Genomic DNA, 18,423 nt, shown 5'->3' on the forward strand with positions numbered 1-18,423 from the left:
AACTCATGTTTGAACTTGTATGACAACATTTATAAGAAACCTAGTAATGGTGAATCTAGTGTTTTCTACTTTTTCTTCCAGGAATTCCTGCCCCTAGAGGAGTGTTACTTTATGGTCCTCCAGGTACTGGAAAAACAATGATCGCCAGGGCTGTTGCTAATGAAGTTGGAGCCTATGTTTCTGTAATTAATGGTCCTGAAATTATAAGCAAGTAAGTACATGATTTAATAGAGTAAACTTACTATGAAATATATTTCTAAAATGTGGTTTTTAAAAATGATTGTGTAGTATTCTGTCTGATATTTTGTACACTGAAATATTTTGCTTCTTAATAAAAATTGTTTGGAAAATTCTTTTTGAAAGTAATTTTAAGTATTATAGAAATACTGAAAATTTAGGTTAGCTTTTATAGACAAAGCTTTAAAAACAATAAGAAATGGTCTTTAAATGTATTTTATTTGTTACAGATTCTATGGTGAGACTGAAGCAAAGTTACGTCAGATATTTGCTGAAGCCACTCTACGGTACTCTTTATTTTTAAATGTTTTGGAATTAATAATCAAGGCTGTATTAGTCAAAGTGAGATACTAGCACCTTATACAAAGCATAAACAGTAGTATAAAAATTATAGTGATAGTGGTAGAAGTAGATTATAGATCTAATGAAATTCTATTTCTATCTAATCTTTAAAAGTTTGATAAATGTTATTAAATTACATAAAGTAGAAGAATTAAGACATAGTGTTTGATAAGTCATGTGACCTTGTTTGAGCATAGAAATCCATGACTTTCTTTAGGTGCTTAGGTGTTTCTAATATGTTTAGCTTTTCTAGTAGACTGTATTATTGTATGTAGCTCTTTATACTAGAACTTTGTTATGTTATACTTTGCTTCAAAGGGACAAATCTTTTGCCCATTAAATAACGACTCTGGCTGGGTGTGGTGGCTCATGCCTGTAATACCATCACTTTGGGAGGCCAAGGCAGGAGGATTGCTTGACCCCAGGAGTTTGAGACCAGCCTGGGCAACATAGTGGGACCCTGTCTGTTTAAAAATAAAAATAATTGGCTGGGTGTGGTGGCTCACGCCTGTAATCCCAGCACTTTGGGAGACCGAGGCAGGCAGATCACCTGAGGTCAGGAGTTTGAGACCAGCCTGGCCAACATGGTGAAACCCCATCTCTACTAAAAATACAAAAATTAGCCAGGTGTGGTGGCAAGTGCTTGTAATCCCAGCTACTCGGGAGGCTGAGGCAAGAGAATCTCTTGAACCCAGGAGGTGGAGGTTGCAGTCAGTTGAGATCGTGCCATTGCACTCCAGCATGGGGGACAAGAGCGAGACTTTGTCTCGAAAAAATAAAAATAAAAATAATTAGTTGGGCATGGTAGCACATGCCTGTAGTCCCACCTACTAAGGAAGCTGAGGCAAGAGGATCACTGAGCTGGGAGATCAAGGCTGTAGTGAGCCATGATTTCACTGCTGCACTCCAGCCTGGGCAACACACACCCCGTCTCAAAAACAAACAAACAAGCAAAATCAAAACAGTGGTAGAGACATAGCCATATTATGAGTGACGTTACGTTTGACCAAGTTATAGACCAATATCCTAATACTCATTACAGTGTAACATTGAAATCTAAATTCCCTGAGCTCAAGTGATCCTCCCCCTGTTGCCTCCCAAGTAGCTGGAACTATAGGTGAGCACCACCATGCCCAGCTAATTTTTGTATTTTTTTTTCTAGCAACAGGGTCTTGCTATGTTGGCCAGGCTGGTCTTGAACTCCTGGGCTCAAGCCATTCTCCTGCCTCAGCCTCCCAAAATGCTGGCTGTCTTGGTGTTTAATATCATAACTACTGCTCTTGAATCAGAAAACCCGCCATTTTTGAAGTTTATTTTTTTCCCCCAATGATAGTAGATGAAGTAAGCAGTTTGTAGTCCTAGTACTGTACTGAAAATTTGAAAACTAGTGGTACACCTTATTGTTTAGTATGCTTTTGTTGTTGTTGTGTTCATGGCAGTTGAGATTTCCTTCTGTGAGAGAATTCACATCTGTTTATGGGAGAATTGATCATCTTGCAAGTTTTTATTTTAATGGTTTAAAAATAACAGGGCATTTCTAGTTTATGTCCTTTGGTTTCAAACCTGCTCCAAGGGATAGTATCTCTGGCCTCAGCTTCTGAATTGATCCAGTCATAACAACTTAATGGGCATTACTGGGGAGAGTTCTTAAGAGACTCTTATCTTTTAAGCAGCATACTCTACTCAATTACCCAGCCTTTTAATGGAGGGCAGATAGAATAGAATATGAAGTTAGTGAATTAGTATTTTGGGCTAGAATGAATCTAAGGATTTTTAGCTTAACATTATAATATCTTTATAATATTAAGTGAATTCTAAATTTGATATGTTGCATTTCAGTTAAAAAAATTAAAACTAAGTAAAACTTAAAATCAAACATAGATGAGAGATTTCATTTTACTTGTTTGTTTTTAGACACCCATCAATTATTTTTATTGATGAGCTGGATGCACTTTGTCCGAAAAGAGAGGGGGCCCAGAATGAAGTGGAAAAAAGAGTTGTGGCTTCACTCTTAACACTGATGGATGGCATTGGTTCAGTAAGTATAGCACTAGTATTGATTCTGTGTAGGGTTAATTCTTAATACTTATGTGTAGTGGTAAAAACTATTGAATGTGTCAGAGTCTTTGGATATTTTAGGATAAAGGAAAAATATTAGCCATAGCAACTAGGGGAAAGATCTGTAAAATAATTTGCTTTAGTAGATTACTTAGTAACTGCTAGGACAACATCATAACCTGGCAGGTTTTTTCTAGCATATAAAATACTATACCATGATGGATTTATTTTGTGATAAATGCTGTTAGCTTTAAAACTTGAAGCAAAGATCAGTAAGGAAGATTTAGCAGTTAAATTTTAGGGGATTTTATTTTATTATTATTTATTATTATTGTTTTTGAGATGGAGTCTTGCCCTGTCATCCAGGCTGGAGTGCAGTGGCGCAGTCTCAGCTAACTGCAACCTCCACCTTCCGGGTTCAAGCGATTCTCCTGCCTCAACCTCCTGAGTAGCTGGGACTACAGGCATGCACCATCACACCTGGCTAATTTTTTTTTAATCTTCTTAGTAGAGATGGGGTTTCACCATGTTGGCCAGGCTGCTCTCGAACTCCTGACCTTGTGATCTACCCGCCTTGGCCTTCCAAAGTGCTGGGATTATAGGCGTGAGCCGCTACATCTGGCCTTAGGGGTTTTTATTAAGAAATGTCATGAGTAAGTCTTATTACCCATGTACAAATGGACTCTTTCAAGGCTTTGTACTAGGGAAATGAAAGAAAGTGAGAATAATGCAAAATGTTTTGTATAACATTTAAAAAAAACTTATTCATATTACCAGATTCTCTCATAGGGGATATGTTCTCTCTCTTTTTTTTTTTTTTTTTTTTTTGGAGACGGAGTTTTGCTCTTGTTGCCCAGGCTGGAGTGCAATGGCACGATCTCGGCTCACCGCAACCTCCGCCTCCCAGGTTCAAGCAATTCTCCTGCCTCAGCCTCCCGAGTAGCTGGGATTACAGGCATGTACCACCACGCCTGGCTGATTTTGTATTTTTAGTAGAGACGGGGTTTCTCCATGTTCAGGCTGGTCTCGAGCTCCTGACCTCAGGTGATCCGCCCGCCTCGGCCTCCCAAAGTGCTGGGATTACAGGTGTGAGCCACTGCGCCCAGCCGGGATATGTTCTTTTATTAATAAAAACTATATGCTAATTATGGAAGGAACATTCATAGGACTAATAAGAGAATAGGCATGAACAAAAATTTTCTAAGACTCCTGACATCCATTAATCAGAAAAATACACTTTTTATGCTGGATTATGAATAAGTAAAGTTTTTAGAATCATAATATGTTAGAACCACAATAAATTTTAGAAATTATGTAGTATCAAGTCTCTTTTGCACATTAAAAAACTGGTCATTTAGAATTTTTTGTTTTTTATACTTTAAGTTTTAGGGTACATGTGCACAATGTGCAGGTTAGTTACATATGTATACATGTGCCATGCTGGTGTGCTGCACCCATTAACTCGTCATTCAGCATTAGTTATATCTCCTAATGCTATCCCTCCCCCCTCCCCCCACTCCACAACAGGCCCCAGAGTGTGATGTTCCCCTTCCTATGTCCATGTGTTCTCATTGTTCAATTCCCATCTATGAGTGAGAACATGCGGTGTTTGGTTTTTTGTCCTTGCGATAGTTTGCTGAGAATGATGATTTCAAATTTCATCCATGTCCCTGCAAAGGACATGAACTCATCATTTTTTATGGCTGCATAGTATTCCATGGTGTATATGTGCCACATTTTCTTAATCCAGTCTGTCATTGTGGGACATTTGGGTTGGTTCCAAGTCTTTGCTATTGTGAATAGTGCCGCAATAAACATACGTGTGCATGTGTCTTTATAGCAGCATAATTTATAGTCCTTTGAGTATATACCCAGTAATGGGATGGCTGGGTCAAATGGTATTTCTAGTTCTAGATCCCTGAGGAATCGCCACACTGACTTCCACAATGGTTGAACTAGTTTACAGTCCCACCAACAGTGTAAAAGTGTTCCTATTTCTCCACATCCTCTCCAGCACCTGTTGTTTCCTGACTTTTTAATGATCGCCATTCTAACTGGTGTGAGATGGTATCTCATTGTGGTTTTGATTTGCATTTCTCTGATGGCCAGTGATGATGAGCATTTTTTCATGTGTCTTTTGACTGCATAAATGTCTTCTTTTGAGAAGTGTCTGTTCATATCCTTTGCCCACTTTTTGATGGGGTTGTTTATTTTTTTCTTGTAAATTTGTTTGAGTTCATTGTAGATTCTGGATATTAGCCCTTTGTCAGATGAGTAGGTTGCGAAAATTTTCTCCCATTTTGTAGGTTGCCTGTTCACACTGATGGTAGTTTCTTTTGCTGTGCAGAAGCTCCTTAGTTTAATTAGATCCCATTTGTCAATTTTGGCTTTTGTTGCCATTGCTTTTGGTGTTTTAGACATGAAGTCCTTACCCATGCCTATGTCCTGAATGGTAATGCCTAGGTTTTCTTCTAGGGTTTTTATGGTTTTAGGTCTAATGTTTAAGTCTTTAATCCATCTTGAATTAATTTTTGTATAAGGTGTAAGGAAGGGATCCAGTTTCAGCTTTCTACATATGGCTAGCCAGTTTTCCCAGCACCATTTATTAAATAGGGAATCCTTTCCCCATTGCTTGTTTTTCTCAGGTTTGTCCAAAGATCAGATAGTTGTAGATATGTGGTGTTATTTCTGAGGGCTCTGTTCTGTTCCATTGATCTATATCTCTGTTTTGGTACCAGTACCATGCTGTTTTGGTTACTGTAGCCTTGTAGTATAGTTTGAAGTCAGGTAGCATGATGGCTCCAGCTTTGTTCTTTTGGCTTAGGATTGACTTGGTGATGCGGGCTCTTTTTTGGTTCCATATGAACTTTAAAGTAGTTTTTTCCAATTCTGTGAAGAAAGTCATTGGTAGCTTGATGGGGATGGCATTGAATCTATAAATTACCTTGGGCAGTGTGGCCATTTTCACAATATTGATTCTTCCTACCCATGAGCATGGAATGTTCTTCCATTTGTTTGTATCCTCTTTTATTTCCTTGAGCAGTGGTTTGTAGTTCTCCTTGAAGAGGTCCTTCACGTCCCTTGTAATTTGGATTCCTAGGTATTTTATTCTCTTTGAAGCAATTGTGAATGGGAGTTCACTCATGATTTGGCTCTCTGTTTGTCTGTTATCGGTGTATAAGAATGCTTGTGATTTTTGTACATTGATTTTGTATCCTGGGACTTTGCTGAAGTTGCTTATCAGCTTAAGGAAGTTTTGGGCTGAGACGAAGGGGTTTTCTAGATATACAATCATGTCATCTGCAAACAGGGACAATTTGACTTCCCCTTTTCCTAATTGAATACCCTTTATTTCCTTCTCCTGCCTAATTGCCCTGGCCAGAACTTCCAACACTATGTTGAATAGGAGTGGTGAGAGAGGGCATCCCTGTCTTGTGCCAGTTTTCAAAGGGAATGCTTCCAGTTTTTGCCCATTCAGTATGATACTGGCTGTGGGTTTGTCATAGATAGCTCTTATTATTTTGAGATACGTCCCATCAATACCTAATTTATTGAGAGTTTTTAGCATGAAGGGTTGCTGAATTTTGTCAAAGGCCTTTTCTGCATCTATTGAGATAATCATGTGGTTTTTGTCTTTGGTTCTGTTTATATGCTGGATTACATTTATTGATTTGCGTATATTGAACCAGCCTTGCATCCCAGGGATGAAGCCCACTTGATCATGGTGGATAAGCTTTTTGATGTGCTGCTGGATTCGATTTGCCAGTATTTTATTGAGGATTTTTGCATCAATGTTCATCAAGGAGATTGGTCTAAAATTCTCTTTTTTGGTTGTGTCTCCGCCCGGCTTTGGTATCAGGATGATGCTGGCCTCATAAAATGAGTTAGGGAAGATTCCCTCTTTTTCTATTAATTGGAATAGTTTCAGAAGGAATGGTACCAGTTCCTCCTTGTACCTCTTGTAGAATTCGGCTGTGAATCCATCTGGTCCTGGACTCTTTTTGGCAGGTAAGCTATTGATTATTGCCACAATTTCAGATCCTGTTATTGGTCTATTCAGAGATTCAACTTCTTCCTGGTTTAGTCTTGGGAGGGTGTATGTGTCGAGGAATTTATCCATTTCTTCTAGATTTTCTAGTTTATTTGTGTAGAGGTGTTTGTAGTATTCTCTGATGGTAGTTTGTATTTCTGTGGGATCGGTGCTGATATCCCCTTTATCATTTTCTATTGTGTCTATTTGATTCTTCTCTCTTTTTTTCTTTATTAGTCTTGCTAGTGGTCTATCAATTTTGTTGATCCTTCCAAAAAACCAGCTCCTGGATTCATTAATGTTTTGAAGGGTTTTTTTATGTCTCTATTTCCTTCAGTTCTGCTCTGATCTTAGTTATTTCTTGCCTTCTGCTAGCTTTTGAATGTGTTTGCTCTTGCTTTTCTAGTTCTTTTAATTGTGATGTTAGGGTGTCAATTTTGGATCTTTCCTGCTTTCTCTTGTGGGCATTTAGTGCTATAAATTTCCCTCTACACACTGCTTTGAATGTGTCCCAGAGATTCTGGTATGTTGTGTCTTTGTTCTCGTTGGTTTCAAAGAACATCTTTATTTCTGCCTTCATTTCGTTATGTACCCAGTAGTCATTCAGGAGCAGGTTGTTCAGTTTCCATGTAGTTGAGCAGTTTTGAGTGAGTTTCTTAATCCTGAGTTCTAGTTTGCACTGTGGTCTGAGAGACAGTTTGTTATAATTTCTGTTCTTTTACATTTGCTGAGGAGAGCTTTACTTCCAACTATGTGGTCAATTTTGGAATAGGTGTGGTGTGGTGCTGAAAAGAATGTATATTCTGTTGATTTGGGGTGGAGAGTTGTGTAGGTGTCTATTAGGTCCGCTTGGTGCAGAGCTGTGTTCAATTCCTGGGTATCCTTGTTAACTTTCTGTCTTGTTGATCTGTCTAATGTTGACAGTGGGGTGTGAAAGTCTCCCATTATTATTGTGTGGGCGTCTAAGTCTCTTTGTAGGTCACTCAGGACTTGCTTTATGAATCTGGGTGCTCCTGTTTTGGGTGCATATATATTTAGGATAGTTAGCTCTTCGTGTTGAATTGATCCCTTTACCATTATGTAATGGCCTTCTTTGTCTCTTTTGATCTTTGTTGGTTTAAAGTCTGTTTTATCAGAGACTAGGATTGTAACCCCTGCCTTTTTTTGTTTTCCATTTGCTTGGTAGATCTTCCTCCATCTTTTTATTTTGAGCCTATGTGTGTCTCTGCACGTGAGATGGGTTTCCTGAATACAGCACACTGATGGGTCTTGACTCTTTATCCAATTTGCCAGTCTGTGTCTTTTAATTGGAGCATTTAGTCCATTTACATTTAAAGTGAATATCGTTATGTGTGAATTTGATCCTGTCATTATGATGTTAGCTGGTTATTTTGCTCGTTAGTTGATGCAGTTTCTTCCTAGTCTCAATGGTCTTTACATTTTGGCATGATTTTGCAGCGGCTGGTACCGGTTGTTCTTTTCCATGTTTAGTGTTTCCTTCAGGAGCTCTTTTAGGGCAGGCCTGGTGGTGACAAAATCTCTCAGCATTTGCTTGTCTGTAAAGTATTTTATTTCTCCTTCACTTATGAAGCTTCGTTTGGCTGGATATGAAATTCTGGGTTGAAAATTCTTTTCTTTAAGAATGTTGAATATTGGCCCCCACTCTCTTCTGGCTTGTAGAGTTTCTGCCGAGAGATCCGCTGTTAGTCTGATGGGCTTCCCTTTGTGGGTAACCTGACCTTTCTCTCTGGCTGCTCTTAACATTTTTTCCTTCATTTTAACTTTGGTGAATCTGACAATTATGTGTCTTGGAATTGCTCTTCTCGAGGAGTATCTTTGTGGTGTTCTCTGTATTTCCTGAATCTGAATGTTGGCCTGCCTCGCTAGATTGGGGAAGTTCTCTTGGATAATATCCTGCAGAGTGTTTTCCAACTTGGTTCCATTCTCCCCGTCACTTTCAGGTACACCAATCAGACGTAGATTTGGTCTTTTCACATAGTCTCATATTTCTTGGAGGCTTTGTTCGTTTCTTTTTATTCTTTTTTCTCTAAACTTCCCTTCTTGCTTCACTTCATTCGTGTCATCTTCCATCACTGATACCCTTTCTTCCAGTTGATCGCATGGGCTCCCGAGGCTTCTGCATTCTTCATGTAGTTCTCGAGCCTTGGCTTTCAGCTCCATCAGCTCCTTTAAGCACTTCTCTGTATTGGTTATTCTAGTTATACATTCGTCTAAATTTTTTTCAAAGTTTTCTTTGCCTTTGGTTTGAATTTCCTCCCGTAGCTCGGAGTAGTTTGATCGTCTGAAGCCTTCCTCTCTCAACTTGTCAAAGTCATTCTCTGTCCAGCTTTGTTCCATTGCTGGTGAGGAACTGCGTTCCTTTGGAGGAGGAGGCACTCTGCTTTTTAGAGTTTCCAGTTTTTCTGCTCTGTTTTTTCCCCATCTTTGTGGTTTTATCTGTGTTTGGTCTTTGATGATGGTGATGTACAGATGGGTTTTTGGTGTGGATGTCCTTTCTGTTTGTTAGTTTTCCTTCTAACAGACAGGGCCCTCAGCTGCAGGTCTGTTGGAGTTTGCTAGAGGTCCACTCCAGACCCTGTTTGCCTGGGTATCAGCAGCGGTGTCTGCAGAACGGCGGATTTTCATAAACCGCGAATGCTGCTGTCTGATCGTTCCTCTGGAAGTTTTGTCTCAGAGGAATACCCGGCCGTGTGAGGTGTCAGTCTGCCCCTACTGGGGGTGCCTCCCAGTTAGGCTGCTCGGGTGTCAGGGACCCACTTGAGGAGGCAGTCTGCCTGTTCTCAGATCTCCAGCTGCGTGCTGGGAGAACTACTGCTCTCTTCAAAGCTGTCAGACAGGGACATTTAAGTCTGCAGAGGTTACTGCTGTCTTTTTGTTTGTCTGTGCCCTGCCCCCAGAGGTGGAGCCTACAGAGGGAGGCAGGCCTCCTTGAGCTGTGGTGGGCTCCACCCAGTTCAAGCTTCCTGGCTGTGGCTGCTTTGTTTACTCAAGCAAGCCTGGGCAATGGCGGGCACCCCTCCCCCAGCCTCACTGCCACCTTGCAGTTTGATCTCAGACTGTTGTGCTAGCAATCAGCGAGACTCCGTGGGCGTAGGACCCTCCGAGCCAGGTGCGGGACATAATCTCCTGGTTCACCGTTTCCTAAGCCCATCGGAAAAGCGCAGTATTAGGGTGGGAGTGGCCTGATATTCCAGGTGCTGTCTGTCACCCCTTTCCTTGACCAGCAAAGGGAACTCCCTGACCCCTTGCACTTCCCGAGTGAGGCAATGCCTCACCCTGCTTCGGCTCGCGCACGGTGCGCTGCACCCACTGTCCTGCACCCACTTTCTGGCACTCCCTAGTGAGATGAACCCGGTACCTCAGATGGAAATACAGAAATCACCCGTCTTCTGTGTTGCTCACGCTGGGAGCTGTAGACCGGAGCTGTTCCTGTTCGGCTGTCTTGGCTACTCCCCGAACTTTTTGTTTTTTACTGTCTAGTGGCAGAAAGTAAATATGTGAAAATAATATAAAGGTTTGGCACTAAGTCACTTATATACTAACTTGTTAATAATTTTAAGAGTCTGTAAGAGAAGGGTTGTCACCTGGTGGAGGCTGCCTGACTAACTGGTTCTCAGTCTTGGAACAGTACCTAGGAGTGATTTTCATGTCCCAGGTTGATTCTCAGGTTATAAAGTTGAAGAATTCAGTGTTATTAGTAGGCTGGAGATGATAGAGTTGTGAGGACAGACTGACCCATGATAATAACACTTACAAGAGAATCATGTATAAAATAGTGTCCTAGTTTGTCTATTTACAGTAAGAGATGTGACTGTTAAGCAGACCAAATGTTTGTGTTTATGGATGACCATATTTTCACCTTGATGGCAAATATAGAGAGCTGTCTTATAATTACAAGAGTTCTTGGTAAGTAGGAAATCAGATGAAAGGCTTAGTGTTGGAGAATCTTAATTATTTCAATCTGCTGTCTCTTTCTCTGCCACTGGGATAAGCCTGTTGTGGATTAGTATTCTTGCCTTTGGGCAAGGAATGGAAACATGTGATACTGATGTTTTAGTCTGAATATTTTTAAGGGTCTGTTTTTGTACTTCTAAACTTATAATTCATAGATTCGCTGTAGTCCATGCATTGTCTGTTGGCACATTCAGTATAATTGATTAGGTTTGAGCTTTTAAAAAAATTTTTTTTTTAACATAAATTGCATTCCAGTTATGCTTGTCTCTGGGTCATCTGAATAGAATATTGGATAATTTCTACAGGTGGCTGATCATGATCATAGTTCTTTATTATTTGGTTTTCCTAATTTCATTTTCAGAGAGTAAAAATACCTATATATTCAAAGGTGGCTGATACTTGGATATTGGTTATATTATTGTCTCTTATTTTCAGGAATTTAAAAATGTATCCATATTAAAAAAACTAGTCTATAAGCGAAGACTTTTTAGATAACTTTCTAATAGAATCTTGTTCTATTTGAGTATTATATGTGTCATAATCCTGACTTTCAAGTAGGGGAAAAGGACTGTTTAAAACAATTAAAACAATTATATGGTACATATTATATATATTTTATTTTTTATGAGAATGATACAGTTAAGATGTGAGAAGTAAGAGAGATGTCATAGTAGATGGAGAGGTGAGTATTGTAAAACTTCCTACAGGAGGAAGCATTTAGGCTGAACACTGAAAAATGTATAATAAAAGTAATAAATGTATAATAAAAATGTATTACTAATAAAAGTAATTGATAGGTAATGAAAGCGTAAGAAATAGGACTTAGTAGCCTGGACAGTTAGATGTTTCATCCTTGTCTATACAGCCAGTGTGCGCCTCTCACTTTTTTTTTTCTAACTTTCAGAAAAATACGTTTATTTTCATTTTATTTTGTTAGGAAGTAAGTGAAGGACAAGTGTTGGTTCTTGGGGCCACAAATCGCCCTCATGCCTTGGATGCTGCTCTCCGAAGACCTGGGCGATTTGATAAAGAGATTGAGATTGGAGTTCCCAATGCTCAGGACCGGCTAGATATTCTCCAGAAACTGCTTCGAAGGGTACCCCATTTGCTCACTGAGGCTGAGCTGCTGCAGCTGGCAAATAGTGCTCATGGATACGTTGGAGCAGACTTGAAAGTCTTGTGTAATGAAGCAGGTGAGTGTGGTTTGCTATGGTGAGTCTCTATTGATGCACTTATCTCCAGTTTACTTACATACAAATAATTTATATTTTACTGATTTCTTAATGGAAGTAGCTTTGTTTCTAATTATAAAATGTGTAATTTTTATTTGAAAAAATTTTTATTGGAAAAACCTAGATGATTCAGAAGACTATAAAAAAAAATAAAAATCACTCAATCCTACCTCTAAAGGATAACCACCATTATAGTGTATACAGTCAGCCCTCCATATCCTTGGGCTCAGCATCTGAGGAGTCAACCAACTGTGGTCTGAAAATATTCAGGAAAAAAAAAGTTAAAACAGTAAAAAATAATAAAAATTTAAAAAATATAGTATCACAACTACAGTTGACCCTTGAACTATGAGGGCTTGAACTGCATGGGTCCACTTATATATGAATATTTTTCAATAAATATATTGGAAAATTTTTTGGAGATTTGCAACAATTTGAAAAAGCTTGCTTTTTCTTTAGCTTACTTTATTGTAAGAATACAGCATATAATACATATAAAAAATATGGTTAATCAGCTGTTTATATTATTGGCAAGGCTTCAGGTCAACAATAGGCTATTAGTAGTTAGTTTTTGGGGGAGTCAGAAGTTATGCATAGTTTTTTGACTGCACAGGGATTGGTGTCCCTGACCCCCAAGTTGTTGAGGGGTCAACTGTATTTACATAGCATTTACATGGGATCAGGTAAAAGTAATCTAGAGATTATTTAAATTATATGGGAGGATGTGTGTAGTCTATATGCAAGTACTATGCCATTAACGGGCTTGAGCAGTCCTTAGATTTTGGTATCTTAGGGGTCCTGGAACAAATACTCCATAGATACTAAGGGATGACTATATCCTACTAGACTTCTCCAGAGTATACACACACACGCACGCACACACGCACACACGCACACACACACACGCATGGACATGTAATCAGATCCATTGGTGGCGGTATTGATGATGACAATATTTATTGATATATTGTGCTGTGGAAATCAAGGAGAAGTGTAAACTGGAGAATCACAATTTTCCTTAAAATTGAGTGTCATGCTGGACCCCTATTAACTTCAGTGGGATGGTACCAAGTTTGAGAGGCCAAAGAAGGGACCCAGAGCCAATAAATGAAACTTAGGGCTTATTTGGCAGAACTTACTTACAGGGCGGCCCAGTGGTGATGGGCTGGACAGGAGAACTGCAATCACTTGCAAAAAGCATGCAGCTTGTATAGCATTTTCACTTAGCATCCTCCCCCCAGCAACTTCCACATGGCAACCTCCTTTCTTAAGTTATTGCTTTCAGGTGCATCTGCCATATACTCCGCACCAGCATACCCTTGCGTGGCCCTCACATTCTTAGGCCTTTCTGTCATGATATCCCTGGGGCCAGGTATGTGGAGGAGCATTGCAGCCAGATGCTGCAGTAGCAATATAAACTACAATAACAAAAAAGAATAACAAATATAATAACAATCATACTGTATAGAAAGTTTTTCAAGGGCTTGGGAGTTGATTAAAACACGTGGTTATAGGGTTTTAAGACTTAGATTCTGTAGTGGAAATATGGGTATTTAAGGCCTGCATGGCCTGGGTTACATCGTGAGAGTCATCAGGAATACATACACAGCAGGTTTTAATTAATCCATAGGTTCCGCCCTTGTGGGGGCAGTTAAGATGTCCAGGGCCATGCGATTTTACAAACAAGGGTGCATGACACACTATCTCTATCTCACTGCTGTCATCCACTCTAGCCCATCATTGTGTACAGCCTACCTACAGTGGGGAGTGACATTAACTTGCTCCTTTACCAGGTGGAAAATATGCCATCTCATGTCGGTGGTGGTGGGAAACTTGCTGCATGAGGTGCTGTTGTCGCTGAAGGGGAATAGGTGAAGGTCACTATACCAAGTATCAAAGTGGCCCCAGGTACTCATGTTAACTGCCTTGGTGTGGCATGGCAGGCCCACAGCGGAGGAGAGGGGGAGCTCTCCGCAGACCCAGCAGTCTGTTTTCTTCTGGAGAGAGATAACCATCTGCACCCAGTCAGCAAAGAGGTTTGTGGCACACCATCTATGGGCAAAAGGTGAGTTGTTTAGTGGCTACAAGAAAGGACAAGTCCTGGCCATTTAACAAGACATGGGGAGTTGTGTCATTCTGACAGAGCACCACCCCTGGCAGCAGCCTGATGCCTGGTTTACGATACCAAATGGACTGGCTCCCCTCTGTAATGTGTTGCAGGAGGCCAGAGGAAGACAGTGGAGGTATAATGTTTCATGAGAGGATGTTCATCCCCTTGCACAAGGGAGGACTCGGATTCATTATTTTAGAATTACAGTGGAGAGTATGGTATGAAATAAGTGTGACATATATATCCTGTTCTAGGCCCTTCCCCCATGGAGCAGAAAAACTGAACCATCGGGCTGGTTTGCCATTTCCCAGAACCACATAATGATGTGCTCCCCAGTAGGTTGGTCCTGTGGCAAGGGCCATAGCAGATTACTTTGTGTCCCAGGTTGGGGGCAAAGGTCTGCTGTCCCTTACCCTGTCTACCTGGATCCTGATGGTCGTATCACATCCTTGTGTTAGAAGAGTATACATGATGGGGTGATGAGAATGTGCATATTTATTCAGGTTGTGCACGGCTGCTGGTAAGCAGCGGGTCCACAGAGCCAACTCCTGTAGGAGTTGTTTCAACAGTCCATTCATTTGTTCAGTCAGCCCCACTGCTGTAGGGTTGTACGGCAGGTGAAAATGCCAGTGGATATCCAGGGCCTCTGCCTATTCTTGTACTTTATATCTGGTAAAGTACGAGCCCTAGTCATTGTTAATTTTTTTTTTTTTTTTTTTTTTTGAGATGGAGTTTCGCTCTTGTTGCCCAGACTGGAGCGCAATGGCGCGATCTCGGCTCACTGCAACCTCCGCCTCCTGAGTTCAAGCAATTCTCCTGCCTCAGCCTCCTAAGTAGCTGGGATTACAGGTGTGTACCACCACACCTGGCTAATTTTTTGTATTTTTAGTAGAGACAGGTTTCACTATGTTGGTCACAGGCTGGTCTCAAACTCCTGACCTCAGGTGATCCACCCGCCTCAGCCTCCCAAAGTGGTGGGATTACAGGCGTGAGCCACTGTGTCTGGCCCATTGTCACTATTGATGGAGACGCTGTAGGCTGCACACATCTATTCTGGTCCTTTTATGGTGGCATGCTTGCTGGGTTATGCTCGCAGTAGCCCTGTGCAGGTTTCTGCACAAGTTAAGGCATGGTGGCAGCCATCCAATAGGAGCAAAGATCCTATGTAGTCTACCTGCCACCATTGTGCTGGGCTCTGGCCCTGGGTGATCTTTCTGGTATCAGGTGGCAAGGGCCTGGGGTGTTCCTGTGCACGGGTAAGACATTGCTGACAGATGTGTACTGTGTCTTTGTATCATAGTGGCAGGCTCCAATTCTTTGCTATGACCCAAAGGGTAAGTTGTCCCCTATGTCCTGTCTTCTTTTGTAACCAGTTGACCACATCGTCTGTGGGGACTCCCTTGAGGAGACGAATGCAGGTTAATTTGTCTGCCTGTTGATTTCCAGGTTGGTGTAGATGCAGTGTGGGGATCCACATGGTAGATCATTTTATGCATCCCCCAGATGCAATGGGGAATGTCCTTCTACATGTCAGTGCACCAAAGGAGGTGACCTGCTACTGTCTAGTCCTGTGCTTCCCATTGTAGTAGCCACATGGTGAGTCCCTTTACATTGGATTAGGTAAAAGTAATCTAGAGATTATTTAAATTATATGGGAGGATGTACATAGGCTACATGCAAATACTATGCCATTTTATATAAGAGGCTTGAGCTGTCCTTAGATTTTGGTATCTTAGGGGTCCTGGAACCGATACCCCATAGATACTAAGGGATGACTGTATCCTATCAGACTTTTCCAAAGTGTACACACACACACACACACACACACACACACACACACGTAATCAGATGCATTGTTGGCAGTATTGATGAAGACAATATTTATTGATATATCGTGCTGTGGAAATCAGGGAGAAGTGTGTACTGGAGAATCACAATTTTCCTTAAGGAATGTCATGCCGGATGCCTGTTAACTTCAGACAGCCCACCTGTGAGTACACAGGACTGCTGGGTCTGGCTTATAGAGGAGGACCATCCTGGCAGCTTGCAGCTCAGCTCATTGGCTGCTATGTCCTTGGCCTGTATCGTCAATCCAGATCCTGTCAGTGGATGGTTGGATGGCCATGCCTGTTCAAGTGCAAGGATTGCCTCGTGACAAGCTGTTTGTGGACCAGGCCTGGTCAGACATTGGGCGGTCAGACATTGGGCCCTGTCTACCCTGTATGAAGGAGAGCATCTATGGAGGCTCAGCAGCCTCCCTAAAAGACTATATGACAGTTGTTACATAGATGACAGGGCCACGCACTGAATGGAGCTCTGAGCTCAAGGGGCTATTAATGTGCTCCTTTGTTGCACGTATGTAAGCCATTTGGCCACAGTCTGTGTCTGGGCATTCCCAGACTTCAGTTTCTGGAAGATACCCTTTAGCCAACCTGCTTTGGGGTACTGGCTGCGTACTAGCATCAGGACCCCTTTTGTAATGTCCTCTACTTGTTGTAAGGCATAATGTATAGCACAGAGTTGTTGTTCCATCACACTGTATCTAACTGCACCCTTTTTCCGTAGCTGGGACCAGAATCCTAAAGGCGCATATGTATGTCTCTGCCTTTGCCACAGGCCTCACCCAAACCCCTCAGGGTAACTGGCTACATCTAGTTCACAGGCTGTCTCTGCACCTGAACTCACAAGGCTTGTATTTATTTCACTGTGACTTCAGCTGGTTCAAAGGCCTCATCCTCCTTCGTGGATTAGTCTCAGTGGGCCCCCTTCTTGACTAAACAGTATAGGGGCCTAAGGAGTTGGGTCAAATGAGGAATAAAATGATGCCCATACCCTAGGAGTCCTAAGAAGATTTATAGCTGCTTTGGTGTCACACGATGTGAGTAGGCCTGCACCCTATCCATAATGGCAGACTCAAGTATTTGGCTGATAAGCCTGGACTCTGGATTATTGTCTGTGTTTATAGCTCATCCTGTTTGCCAGATGAGGCAGCAAGGTGTGAGGGTGCAGTTTGAAAGCTGGAAAAAGACTCAGAAGTTAGCACGATATCATCAGTGTAATGGAAAATGTGTACCCCTTCCAGGACCTCCATGGCTATGTAAATATCCCTGGGGCAAGATGGTAAAAGTCTGTTGTTCTTCCCAGGTGAATGCAAATTGATCTTTACTCTCTGCGGCAATGGGGATGCTGAAGAAGGCATTGGTTAAATCAATAACAGAGTGGTAGTGGTATGTGTCCAGTGCCTCTCCCGCCCTCTTTAGAAGGGAGGTGATATTGGGAACAGGTGCATACATTGGGGGGACTGCCTTATTTAATTCCCAGTAATCTACTGTCATTGTCCATGTCCCATCAGGCTTCCACATGGGCCATACATGGCTGTTGTATGGGCTGTGCGCTGGCCTTATAATGTCTCCTTGGGCTAACTCCTTAACAATCCCTGTGGTTTCATTATGTCCCCCCAGCAGGCAGTATTGCTTCAGTGCTACTACTTGCTGTGTGGGGTTGGCAACTGTACTGGTGTCCATTTCGCATTCCCCTTGGTCACATGCTTCACCACTCTCAGTCAGAACTCCCCAGCAGTTGTTTGGAGGGTCAAGCCTGATAAGATATCCATTCTCAAGATGCATTCCAAGATGGGAGCTATACATACTAAATAGGGTTTTGGTGGCAGTCTCTCAACTTGTAATACTCAGACAGTTCAACCTGTCTGATCCCCGTCCATAACCATCTTTTGCCATTTTAGCCCCTTGGAACCAACGAATGTCACCATATATGAAAGTGCATTTGGCTCTAGTATCCACTAGGGCACGCACAGTGTGTTTATTCTTAGGCGACCAATATATAGTTAGTTCTACATGTGACCTCTGGTCCCCAGGTACCCTGGCCACCATTACTCTTATCAGGGTTCCGGGGCCTTGGCTTTCATCCAGTCTAACAGGGTTGACACTTGCTATCCCTCTGCAGGAAGGGTGGCGGGCTGAACCTGAGGCTCCTTAGTGAAGCACTCTTCTGGTGTGAGCTTCTGCCACAGTCTGACCAGAACAGCATTAGGCTGTTTATCTGTTTTCATAGTAGCTGTTCCTGCCACTACCAGGTTGTGCCACATTTGTTGGTCAGTCACCCTGATGGGCCCCTTGGCCGTCTCCTTTCCTTTGGCGCCCTTGTCTTTCATCCCAGCAGCACGTACCCTTTGCCTATGCAGTTTCTCCATTTCTCATAAGTTGGTGGCTGCTTGGGCCGCCTGACACTGGCTGTCCTACTAGGGGGCTCTGGGTAGACACTAGCACACCATACCATTGGTTGAGTGCAGACTAAGATGGTGTCTTTCATGTTGGCAGTGAAAAGCTCTTTGTTGGACCTTGGTGATGTTCAGCATAGATAGCATGTTTCATCCCTAATTCCCAGATGATGTCCTGCAATTCCTCCATAGTCTGCCATCA

At 41.8% G+C, this 18,423-nt stretch overlaps 1 protein-coding gene across 4 annotated transcripts in view; it reads left to right on the forward strand.

Moving 5' to 3' along the window:
* The window catches only part of AFG2A (AFG2 AAA ATPase homolog A), a 392,804-nt gene that overhangs the window by 13,007 nt on the left and 361,374 nt on the right, over positions 1-18,423 (forward strand). For all 4 annotated transcript variants that reach the window (XM_003816399.7, XM_063603893.1, XM_008969471.6 and 1 more), the window contains exons 6-9: positions 82-211; positions 468-524; positions 2,494-2,617; positions 11,580-11,835. In XM_003816399.7, coding sequence (XP_003816447.1) covers positions 82-211; positions 468-524; positions 2,494-2,617; positions 11,580-11,835 — 567 coding nt within the window. The remainder of the gene's footprint in view (positions 1-81; positions 212-467; positions 525-2,493; positions 2,618-11,579; positions 11,836-18,423) is intronic.

Source organism: Pan paniscus, chromosome 3 (assembly GCF_029289425.2).
Source record: "Pan paniscus chromosome 3, NHGRI_mPanPan1-v2.0_pri, whole genome shotgun sequence".
NCBI lineage: Eukaryota > Metazoa > Chordata > Mammalia > Primates > Hominidae > Pan > Pan paniscus.